The following is a 12,992-nucleotide window of genomic DNA, read 5'->3' on the forward strand; positions in this document are numbered from 1 at the left end:
GATTGATTCAGTGACTGGGATAATTGGGATGGGAGTGTCAGAGACAGTGCGATTGGCACAGGACAGAGCGGAGTTTAGGGCTGTTGTACATTAGGGTCGCTGTGAGTCGCAGGCGACTCGACGGCACATAACAACAACAACAACACCTTTTCATTGCAAAATGAATCGTTTTACATTTTATTTCTTAATTTACCAATTGATACATATCTGAGTGATTTTTCCTTTTTAACTATTATGAATAGTATTACTGTAAACACTGATACACAAGTTTTTGTGTGGGTGGTGGTGGTTATGTGCTGTTGAGTCAATTCATGGCAACCCTGTGGACAGCGGCTCTGAACCTTACTTACCCTATCCTGAACCAATCTCACCATATCTTTAACACACCTGACCCTATTGCCACAGTCACTGTATTAGTTTATCTCATGCAGGGTCTTCCTCTCTGACTTTCCGCCTTGTTAGAAAAACCTAAGAGTGGAATTGCTGAGTCATGTGATAATCTTTGGAGGAACTTCCAGCTTGTTTTATTGCAAAGACTGTGCCTTTTTATTAAAAATGATTGCCATTTCACATTCTCACTATCAGTGTATGATAGTTTTCAGTTGCTTCTGTATGCTCACTTGTAGTTATTCCAAGTTTTGGGATTTAATAGCCATCAGTTGGTGTACAGTGGTATGTTACTGTGGTTTTGATTTTTCTTTTCCTGATGAGCTTGCTCTTAACGTTTATTATTACCCTTTAAAAAGCGCTCCAGCTTTTTTGCTCAAAAGACTGTGTATTTGTTTTTGGTATTATAAAATAGAAACATTGGCCACGTTATTCATTTCCCTAACATAAACTGACTTTTTGTGAAAATTGATGACTCTTATTGCTAATTTCAAACATAGCTTCTTAAATATTTACTAGTGCTCATCCTTAAACACATGTGTGCACACATTCCCCTAAAGCGGAGGTTAAAAATATTCCAGATGTCCAACATCTCCAAATGGCTTTATTACTCTGTCATCTCTGATATTATTCTTCCTCCACTCAGGCTTCTCACTGCCAACTTTATTTTCTTTGGGTTGTTATTTATTGGAAGGTCTCACAGAAACTCAGTAACTATCAGGGAAGTGGTTCATGTATTTCTAGATGGTGTAAGTCATTGCATGTGGCTGTATAGTTTGATGAACAGTGGCGCAGGTGCCTACAGACTGAGTGTGTCAGCTGTTGGAGCAGCTGGATCAGGTTAGATGCATTGTCTAAAGTGAAAAAGGACTAAATCTCCCGCGACATTCTTCTGTTTAGGATCTTGGGAATATAAATCACAACCGTAAGAGTAGTAGGGGCATCTGGATCAGACCTTCCGGTAGGGTGGGGCTTCAAGACATTTCTTTTTCCTCAGCGTAACAAATAACTCACTGTAGAATGGGATTTTAACCATAGGCTAGAATTGCAAAGAGATTGGGAGAGCCATATTCCTTAATTTACCATCTTTATATCCTTTTCACTAGTTCTTTTCTGTGCGTGTACAGAAACGTATGTCTTTTCTGGAGGGGAGACTGAAATGCCAAAATTGAAATAAATTTGTGTTACTTCTTTGGTTCTTTTCTATTTACCTCATTATCAGTACATGCAGATTTTGTTGATACATAGAAGTATATAATCAGTGGTATTGGTATTGGTCTGTAATAAAGTCCCTTGAAGAGTTAGATGTTACTTCTCACCAAGGTCCAATGTATTTTTTTAAGCACCATTGTCTGATAGTATGTTATTAACTGTTTGATATGCCTAATTTTTCAGTGTTTTGTGCATCATGTGTTGCTGGTTCTCATTTCAATATATCTGCCAAATTTCCAGCTAAAACTTTACATTTAATTGTTTTTTAATCAATTTGATAATTTAATTCTTTTTTTTTATGGATTGCTTTTTTTTATTATTTAATTCTAATTGATATAACATTATAGGTGGCAAGTAAGAATAATGTACATATTTTGCTATGCTATATTAACAGTGGCCATCATTCTGAAAATATTAAAACAGTATTTGCTTTAGTTTTCTGTTTTTAAATACTGTGGTATAGAAGTCATTAATAGAACTTAATCCCTTCAAAGTTTATTGGATATTTTATCATTAATATTATGCTTTCTTTCCAAGCAGTAGCCAGTGGTCTGTCAGTCTTTTTTTTTTTTTTTTTTTTTTTTTCTTTAGGCCTGTTGTACATATGAGTCACAAGTGACTCGACGGCACATAAAAACAATATATTCATATGCTTTTTGAGGGCTTTTCTTTGATTCATTTCATTTTACTTGACCTTGTCTCAAATAGTACCTTTTTGACCCTTTGTGTGAGTTTATTCATTTAACTTTAAAACTCTGCTACAGTTGAATATTAGAGCCTATTAGGATTACAGTCCTTCACTTACACACATTTATTACAAATCAAATGTCAGCAGTGTTATTACTGGTCCCCATTAAGAGGTCTAACACTGAACCTCACCCTGCGGTGTTCGTCATCATACTCATATGCTTCTCCATTGTAATGACATCATCTTTTCCTGGTTTGGCTCAAAGTCCACTAGTTCTGCCTGATGCATTTCATCAATTTCTTCTGCCTCCTTCCTCTCAGGTAGGAGTTTTTTCAGGAGAGAGAAAGCCATTCCCTGGAAAGGTAACCTTAAATTCGATGATCAGGCGCACTTTTTCATATGGTCTACAATAAATCAGTGTGCCTTCATTTAACACATTTGATATCCTTATGCTTTGCAGTCTAACCTAGATGAAAGGTGATGACTGTGTTTCAGTTGTCAAGAGGAGAAATTGACTTTTGGAAGCCACACAGTACTTCATCCAACTGTGTGTCCAGAAACATAAAAAGGTCTTCTCGTCTAGTAAAATCAGCATAATCATTCTGCTCTAAAACATTGATGAACTCTCCTGGCTCTGTCTTATTGACCATGTAACATTATCTTCTAACCATCTCTTCATGCCTTTGTCAATATGAAATTCTAGAATCTTTTTCGCTCAAACTATATTCCTCCCATAGCAGCTTTTACGTGTCTTTAGAGTTCATCTGTTCCCCATGGCATTGACACTCCATGCGCACAGATTGAATATCCTGAACCATTCCAAGTCCAATCTGATGAATTTTTATTTGCATTCTAGTACCTCAGCAATTAGGACAGCATTCTACTGCTCCTTTCTTAACCTCCTCGGCCTTAACATTTGTCACAAATCATATTCCTTTGCAGAGCTAGTTTTCTTGTTCCACCATTGTATAAATCTTTTAATGTTACTGAGAACTGATAACAGCATTTTTTTCTCTCCTTTCTCTCTTCCCCATATCAAAGATTTCCATAGGTGAGCCAAAACCACCACCTGCTCCTCCCTCTTACGGCCTGTTCTCCTTTATCATATAGTTCTCTTTTCTTTGCATCAGTAAACACTTCATATCCTTGGGAAATCTGTTCAAACTTCTTGCCTTCATTTGGATTCTCATCAGGGTAATAATTCAAGGCCAGTTTCCTGTAAGTTTTTTCAGGTCTTCCTGGGTGGCATTGGATTTGACCCCCAAAATAATCATAATAAGTGATTTCCTTCACCAGTTTCTATCACCACTGAGCTGGCCAAGGGTAGTGTGGGGGAGTGAGAAGGAGCACGTCACTGCACAGTTCAGGCCACTGCCCCTCCCTGGCCTCTCACAGAGCATTCTGGAAATTTCCCCTCAAACTGTATGTTTAATAAAACCATGGGTTTGATGTACTACTAGAGATGGGTTTTTTAAAAATATAATTCTTTTTAGTCTGTTACCTATTTGTGATACCTGATAAGCTGTCATTTAAAATACTGAGTACCTCGGTCTTCATTAACTTGGTGCATTTTTTAAATTATATCTATTTAGCTTCCATTTATATAACATTGAATTGTGGATCATTTGGAACATAGTGGTTCACTGGGTTAGTTCTTCCAAACATTGACACATTTCATTTTACAATATGAAAAAAAAAATCAAATTTACTATCTCTAACATTAGGAAAGTGTTAGAAAACTATCAGACTTACTGGTGAGGACAAGTTTTCCAGATTTTTAACTTAAAAGCTTGAACTTACTGGTTACCATCAGTAAAGGCAGGTATTTTCTTTGAAATTATAGGTTCATTTTCTTTTTCCAAGTACTCAAGTGGTAATAGTAACTATTACTGTAAGTATTTGGTTGCCACAATAATGAGGCAAGATTTTAAACCTGAGCTTTGAAATTCTGTGACTGCTCTAACTTTATTACTTGAAATAAGAACCATTACAAGCTATACATTTTTGTCAACAGGATACAAGTTTGTTTATTACAGTAGCGTAAAATTCTGATGCTCTCAGCAGTTCTCCGAAGGCATTTTTTGGGGAACTTTGGTTGTTGAAGAGTTTCCTCTGCAAAAACTGGTGTAGGCACTTGAAGCAATGGTACTTGGTAGCGGGCTGGCGAGTATGCTGGATGAGGCAGATTCATAGCCTAGTTTGTTCAGCTTCTGGAGTGTTGGTTGGGCAACAGCTGGTCAAGTGCTGCGCAGAGGAGTTGAACCTTTTCTGCTGGCCAGCGCCAGAGGCAAACATTGCTGATACTAGTGCATTTTGCTGTAGTAACAGTTTCACTAAATAAAGAAGTGGTACTAGATTAATCCAGCTACAGATCACCAGCTACCATGACCTTCTTTTGGTGATGTAAGCTCAGTTTTAGGCCATGATTTGGCATTTCTCCACAATCCAACCACTGTGCTGAATCCATCAGTTGTCGTAGAGGATCAAGCATATATCATTTGTTGCAGTGCAGTTGAAACGCAGACGGAACGCAGAGCAGACTTCCAAGCTTCAGTTGCTTTAGTTTTTGCTCAGTTTGTGCAGCTCCCGTTTGTGGAGCTTCTTTGTCTTCCCTACTTGCTCCAGAGTAGAGTGAGAGTGGAATTCTTCTGCAGCTTCTTGTGTCTTTTTGAGAGGGTTAGCTTTACTGCATCATTAAAGGCATTTTTAAGTGAAAAGGACTTTTCATTTGTCTTGTTTTTACTATGGCTGTGTGGGCTTGTGAAGAATACAGTGACTGGTATAATTTAGTTGCCGTATTCTTATTTGTGTTATGGTGCAAACAGGGGGTTTCCCACTGTGTTTGTTAAAGTTGCCATGGTGCAAAAAACAAATAGCATTATTATCAAAGTAGTTTTGGCTTCATTGATCCCCCTGAAAGAGTTTCATGTGACTCCCAAGAGTAATAATTCACAGACTATACTTTGCAAACCATTAAACATTTACATGCTGAAGTATAAAGGACAAGAATCACCCTTTGCTATCCTGACATCATCAGCCTTTTTTCTGCCTTTGAAAATGTCCTTGCTCTGTCCACACAAAAGTTCATATAGATGTCTGAGGACTTAGATTCTTCAGGAAGACCACGTTATGCAAATACAGGGTCTACCCTGTCATAAAAGTCTCCCATCTGTTAGAAGCCAACCTTGCTTATAGGAGTCACTCCGGGAATCTCTCAGCACCTGCATGTCATCACATACTTAAAAATGCAGATAGAATTTTCAGTCTAGCTGCTCTGAATCAAGCACTAGCACTTGTTTATTATAAACATCTTCACTTAGTAGTACACTTGACATTTTTATCAAGTTATCAAAAGAATAGAGTTAATAGAAACACATTCTTATGGAGAAGAAAATTCTGTTAACCTATAGTTACGGCTTATGAAGAAAGGTTCAGCTTTTCAAAAATTATCTTGTTTGATAGTAGCATGCTTACCCGACATTTTGGGGAGGAATCATTCATTAATCCTGTAACAATTTATTTGAATGGAGTAGAACAGGCATTGTGTATTTTTTTATTTGCATTATAGTGCAATAATTGTTAACAATATATGTTACCATAATGATGCACTAAATAAATCTTTTAAGGGGAGCATATAGAGCTGTTTTGAGTTCCAGAGAGATAAGAATAAAGTTCTAGAGAGATAAGAATAAAGATGACCAAATGTTAATATATTTTTGCATTAACTGTTTCCTTAGGAAAATGCTCAGCTGCTGCCCTTGATGTACTTGCAAATGTCTATCGTGATGAACTTTTGCCACATATTTTGCCCCTTTTGAAAGAATTGCTTTTTCATCATGAATGGGTTGTTAAAGAATCTGGCATCTTGGTTTTAGGAGCAATTGCTGAAGGTAAGTCTAAATCATGTTTGAATCCTAAAGTGTTAGGGAGTGATATGGGTGTCACATTAAGGGAGTGTTGCTCTCTCAGTGAAGATTATTCAGTGTTGCGTTCACATTTTCTTGCTCATGATGACAGTGTAAAATAGACAGTCTGTGATTGACTTTATAAGAAATGTTTTAATACAGAATGAATTTTTCTACTTTGAAATCAGTTGTTACCTCCTTTCAAGTCAAAACTTGTTTGTAGCTGACCCAGAGCATGTAACTGTGAGATTTGCATACACATCCATCGCTTGGTGCACAGCAGCTAGTAGATTCAAACTATTGGCCTTTGTGTTGGCACTGCACCTCCTTACCATCAGGTCACCAGTTAACTGTTCTTAACTAAATAGCGGTCAACTGGTATTTTACAAACGCTTTCTGTTAAAATTAACAAAATAAGAAAACTCTCTCCTGAGCATATGAAAACAGTTTATGTTCCATTGTTAAGTCTCAGGAACATAATAAACCAGAAATGTCTTCCTTCTCTATAAAGAATAGTCTCTCTTGTTAACCATTCCTGTAAACATCTCTCTCAAAGAAACAAATGATTTATTGGTATTGAATTAATGGAACTCCATAAATTTCTGTGACAGAAGTAAAATGCTTAACCCAAGTGGAAGATAACTAGAAACAATTAGCTCTATGTTCAGTGGTTTATAAATTTTAAGCACAGGACTGTTTATTGCAAAGGAAATTATCTGAATATGTTTCTAATGTCTATGTTTACTATTCAACTGAAATTTTGTTTTAACCTCATTTTAGCACTTTTTAAAAGATTTATTAGGGTGTTGTGTTTTTTTTTTCTAGGTTGCATGCAGGGCATGATTCCATACCTGCCGGAGCTCATCCCTCACCTTATTCAGTGCCTCTCTGATAAAAAGGCTCTTGTGCGTTCCATAACATGCTGGACTCTTAGCCGCTATGCACACTGGGTAGTCAGCCAGCCCCCAGACACGTACCTGAAGCCATTAATGACAGAATTGCTAAAACGAATCCTGGATAGCAACAAGAGAGTACAGGAAGCTGCCTGCAGGTAGGACAGATTCATATCACATATTTTGGCCAGAACAATTTTATAATTGCTTTCACCTGATGATTTTGTAAATCTAAAATGTAATTAGACACCTGTCTTTGCAGTTTCTTTCCTTTCTCAGGGACTGTGATAACAGTATTTTCACTCTAAATCCTGTGAGAGAGATTTGGAATGATAACAAGGATATTATTGTTGTTCGGTGCCATTGACCCTATGAACAACAGGCCTGAACCCTGTCCTGTCCTCTTAGTCTACCTGGTTGAGGGTCTTCCTCTCTTTCACTATCCTTCCACCTTTTCAAGCATGATGCCCTTCTCCAAGAAAATATCCTTTCCTGGTAACATGTCCAAATTATACAAGATGAGTCATCATCCTTGTCTTGAAGGAGCACTCTGACTACATTTTTCCCATAACCAGGACACTGCTCTCAAAAAAGAAAAATGACATTTGAACAGATTAACAGGCCTTAGTCTGCATGTCAGCTACCTTAACTCATGACTGATTTGACTGTATCACCTGTGACATTCAGATGCTTAGTGGATCTACTAGGGAATTATCTCTTTTTTATCAGACCAGTGTTAGTTTTTTTATGACAAATGAAGCAGGAGTGGCATCCACTTCCGAAATGACTTGCTTCCGGAAACTATGAATGTGAAGAATTGACAAAAGTTGTACAAGTGTTCAGGTATTTTGTTCATAGAGTCGCTATTAATCGTTAAGTCGCACTTAACAACATAGAGAGGGCTCTTTTGGCCTAGTGGATAGAAAGTTATGCTGTAAAGCCAAAGGTGAGTGATTTTAATCTGAGGCCTTCAGGCCTGGTTTTAATGGGTCTTGGTCAAACATTCTTCTAAGTGGTATACTTCTAGTCCGTCCATTTGCCATGCAGAGGTAACTTGTGGTTGCTGTGAAGCTGAATACTGTGATGTTGATGTGTCAAATGCGATAATGGTTACCCATGGCGGACAGTGTTTGATGGAGTTTCCCGATTAAAACAAGCTTGAAAGCAGGAGTGGATGTGTTCATAGGGTCGTTATGAGCCGGCACTTAACAACAATATTCTAGTTTCCTAGAATAGACTAAACAGTCATCACCGCTGTTGGTGATCCCCACTCATGGCAGCTGCTCTTAGGTGGAGAGTTTTAGTCTGTTCATCTTTCTCCTACAGAGCACCTGTTGAGTCCAGATTATCAAGCTTTCGATTAGCAGCCCAACACTAAACCATCATGGTTCTTGCATATTATAAAAGAACTTGTTAGCAATGATTGTAGCTGTTAATTCTTCAAATAACTTTTTATTACTGGCTTTTTTGGTACACTCATTGCCAAGAAGTCAGAATTGAGTCATAGCTGATCTTCCAGAGGATTTTCAGAGACTAGAAATCAGTTGCACTGGAGGAGATTTGTCCATCTTTCTCCCAAGGAGCAGTTGGTAGATTAAAACTTTTCAGTTGACAGTGCAGCTTCTTAACCACTAGGCTACCAGAGTTCCCTGACATTGTTAGGAAGAAATGAAAACAGGAGAGAGTGTAAGTCATGCTCTCTTAACCAAATCTGTAATAGTGGTATCTGAAAGAGTTCTGATTCTTAATGGGGTCGAAGGAGGACAGGAGGTACGTGGTAATTAACAACACTAAATATTTAAAATGGCAGACATCAATATATATAGGTCATGATTCAGTTTCTATGGTTTATTAAGTCAGGGGGAAAAATATTTAAGCATTTCTTGTTCAGGATGAATATATTAGGTGCTTGGCTTTACCATCTCATCCAGGTTAGCTTTTACAGGCTAGTTGTAAGAATGAGTAACAACTAGCTTAAATTAAGTCATTTACCATCTCTTCCAGGTTATCTATTACAGGCTAGTTGTCATCTAGTACACAATGCTAATGAGTAAAGATGATTAACAAATAATTTAAATCTAACATTTTAGGGAATTCTTGGTTGAGTAGAACACAAGATAAACTTTCTTTTTTTAAATTAAGAGGTAGATATATGTTATAATCAAGACATTTATATCTCTACTTGGATATTGAAGTTTGGGTTTTTTTCCTTTTGTTTCTCTTAAGATATAGCCATAACTAAGGCAAATTTGAATTGTAGAACTTAGAGAGGCTTGAAACAGTGATATTTCTGAGTACTTAAGTATTTCAAACATTCTAATTGCTAAAAAATTTTTTACCATTTTGTGAGTGTGATGTATTTGTGAATGGTGGAATGTAAATTAGAGCCTAACAATTTTGTTTTCCATAATCCAGAACTATTACTATGAAGTTCCCTAATAATGGAGGTTCTTGTTACTTGCTGTACTACCAGCATTCTAGTAATAAAAATAAGTTTCTTGACTCTTTAGAACTGGCAGTATATATTTTAGGTTTTTTAACTTGTAGTTAAGTAGGTGCCAACACAAGAAATAAAAATAAGCATCTGGTAAGGTGATGTGAAGGATTAACGATGTAAAGTGGAGTTGAAATTCTATAGAGACTTCATTTTCTCTCGCTCTCACAAACTCATCCTAATTACTAGTATTTATTCTTTTTCAAAAATTATAGTGCCTTTGCTACCCTAGAAGAGGAGGCTTGTACCGAACTTGTTCCTTACCTTGCTTATATACTTGATACCTTGGTCTTCGCATTTAGTAAATATCAGCATAAGAATCTGCTCATTCTTTACGATGCCATAGGAACATTAGCAGATTCAGTAGGACATCATTTAAACAAACCGGTAAGTATTTGTAATTTCATGATTATGGGGGGACAATACATATTGTGGAAAGTATCTTTAAAAGATGGGGTATTACACACAGAATTAAAAAATAATGGGGCAAAAATGTTTGTTTGAGCAGAGCTTAAAATATGTTAGTGCTAAGAATAAGAGAACAGATGGCTGGAATTGGATTTGTGTACAGAGAATGAAGAATTATGGTTGAATTTAAAATAGCTCAAATTTTTTGCTAAAGCATTACTGTATCAAAAGTCCGAGGCAAGTTTTATATATCCCCCCACACCATCCCCACCCCTCTAAGCTTTAGAAGTACCAAGGAGGCGCGTATTTGGTTTATTAATTTGAATTTTGATGTTTGACTTAATTTCTCTACTCCTTAACTTGATCACTTAAGTGATCCTTAATCTGTTTACCTCTACCAATAAATAGGTTTACTTAATAACTTCTTTCTAAGTTTCAGTGTAAGTTTACCCATCAGTTTACAACATTCTGAAACAAGTCTTGGTTTATGTGAAAGGACTGGAAAGCAAGAAGAGTCTCATCAAAGTAAAACTATACAAAGAAGATTAGCTGCTGCCTTGTGATTTAACAGACTATACATTTTTATGTTCTTGTGTGCTGTTAGGTCAATTCAGGATTACTCCTAACCCTCTCTGGCACAGTAGGACTACCTCTAGGTGGTAGTCTTAAAAATAGAATAAAACTCAAAAGCTCTTTGTTGAGGCACTTCCACCTCTGCTGTAATCCATTAGACTTCTGATAAAGATTTTGTTAAGACTGGTGAAGTCAAACTCTTTACCTTTTGATGAGCAGCATTTTTCTATCAATGATCAGTGCTGCTGCTTTTATGTACTGTTGAATCTGAACCAACTCATAGCTGATCCTCCAGTGGGTTTTCATAGCCTGTAGATTGCATGGGAGGACATGGGCCAGCTTTCTCTCTCTCACAGAGCATTTGGTGGATTCCTGCTGCCTTTGGGTTGACAGTGCAACTGCTTTCCTATTAGCTACCAGAGCTCCTAGGTTGTATAGATGGAGAGGACAGAATAAAAAATGAGTCTTAATATCATTCTGTACTGAAGTTAGTTACTCTGCATCAGTCTTAATTTTCATGGATTGAAAATGGACTTGTTTACATGTAATAGAGCTTCGTTTGTTTTTCATCATTGTAAATAGGAATATATTCAGATGCTTATGCCTCCACTGATCCAGAAATGGAACATGTTAAAGGATGAAGATAAAGATCTCTTTCCTTTACTTGAGGTAAGGTAAACATCTAATGTTAACATTAAATGCTTATATTTTGCTATGTGATTGTGTTTCACAGAAATATATATATATTTTTATTAATGTTAATAACGTATCTTGAGCACTTTTCATACCACTTTTTCATTTGTGTATGTCTCTGGTGGTGTTGTGTACCTTCGAGTCAGAACTGACCCATAGTTGACCCTCCAGCAGATTTTCAGAGGTCGTAAATTGCACAAGAGGAGATTGCCCATGTTTGTCCTGTGAAACAGCTTGTGGATTCAAACCCATTCATTGTCTTTGGGTTGTCAGTGCAACTCATCACCCCTAGGCCACCAATATCATGATTAGCATATAGATTAAGTTTGTTACATAGACACTGCACCTATATGTGAAATAAAATTGAAGTTCGGTTATAGGAAAGAGGGATTTTATTTTTTACTTTGTCTTGTTTCCCCATTCCCCCCCCCCCCCCATACACGTTTTCATACAGGCACTTGGAGACACTGTTTTCCATTTCAGACTACTATTATAGAGCTAGTTGTGAATTTATTTACACTATACTGTAGTCTTTTAAGTGTGTAGTAGTATTATAAAAAGGCTTAAACTGTTGTGGGAATTACCAAAATGTGACATAAACAACAAGTGTGCATAAACTGTTGGAGATGAACCAAAAGGTTTGCTTGGTATAGATTGCCACAAGTCTTCAAATTACTTAAAATTCTCCCTATGAAGTACAATACAGCAAAAGCATAATAAAATTAAATGTTACCTCTATTCCTTTCTCCTCCTCAACCATTTTTTAGGTGTTTTGTTTGCTTGTTTTTAAAAAAGACATTTTATGTGACCTTTAAGTTACTGAACATTGTACTGAGTTAATTTAGAGATAGTTAGATTAACATTGTGGAGCAATTCCAATTCCTGTCCTCCTTGTTCCCTCTTTGATTTCAGGGGTAATAAACATCTGCTATTTATTGTCCCTAACCAGAGAAGTAGAAGCTTTAGTGCCTGACAACAATGACTAGTTTTGGACCCAACAAAACAAATTTCATAATGAGTCATTTTATATACTGTTTCAGGCAGAACCTGAGAATCTATCTATCCTGTAAATCTGCCAGCATGGGGCATGAGTTGAGTGCCTCTTTTAAATTTGAGGAAAAATAGAAACATACAAATTTCTAATCTGTCCTTTAAGGATAATGTTTGTTATAGGAGCTTTGAACATTTTCATTAAAATATGTTTCTCCTTGACTGACCTGGCCAATTTAACAGCAGCAAAAGGCATTCAATAAAGAAATTAAAAGATAAATCTTCCTTAGACTGGTAGACCAGGATCTTGGTACAGACTCAAGTGTTAACTATAATCTTTTAACTTGTTACTGACTTCGCTGGCCCACTAGGTTTTCAGAAGCAGTAAATTACATGGGAGGAGATTGCCCATCTTTCTCCCATGGAGCAGCTGGTGGATTCGAACCACGTGCCTTCGGGTAGGCAGTACATCTACTTCCCACTAAGATCACCAGAACTACCTAATCTTTGTACTATACCAAAAAAAACTTATTACATGTACATTATTCTTTTCAGTGCCTATCTTCAGTTGCCACGGCCCTTCAGTCTGGCTTCCTTCCATACTGTGAACCTGTATATCAACGTTGTGTGAACCTCGTGCAGAAGACTCTTGCACAAGCCATGGTATTTTGGGGCTTTTATGTCTTTTGTTAGCATTATATATATATATATATATATATATATATATATATATATATATATATATATAT

At 36.7% G+C, this 12,992-nt stretch overlaps 1 protein-coding gene and 1 pseudogene across 2 annotated transcripts in view; one reads left to right on the forward strand and one right to left on the reverse strand.

The window, feature by feature from the left end:
* The window catches only part of TNPO1 (transportin 1), a 58,891-nt gene that overhangs the window by 32,442 nt on the left and 13,457 nt on the right, over positions 1-12,992 (forward strand). For both annotated transcript variants that reach the window (XM_006899027.1, XM_006899028.1), the window contains 5 exons: positions 6,025-6,177; positions 7,018-7,243; positions 9,795-9,966; positions 11,143-11,229; positions 12,799-12,906. In XM_006899027.1, the coding sequence (XP_006899089.1) occupies positions 6,025-6,177; positions 7,018-7,243; positions 9,795-9,966; positions 11,143-11,229; positions 12,799-12,906 (746 nt within the window). The remainder of the gene's footprint in view (positions 1-6,024; positions 6,178-7,017; positions 7,244-9,794; positions 9,967-11,142; positions 11,230-12,798; positions 12,907-12,992) is intronic.
* LOC102874399 lies at positions 2,453-4,478 on the reverse strand (annotated as a pseudogene).

Source organism: Elephantulus edwardii, unplaced genomic scaffold (genome assembly GCF_000299155.1).
Source record: "Elephantulus edwardii isolate Elephantulus edwardi_28Jun2011 unplaced genomic scaffold, EleEdw1.0 scaffold00244, whole genome shotgun sequence".
NCBI classification, from domain to species: domain Eukaryota; kingdom Metazoa; phylum Chordata; class Mammalia; order Macroscelidea; family Macroscelididae; genus Elephantulus; species Elephantulus edwardii.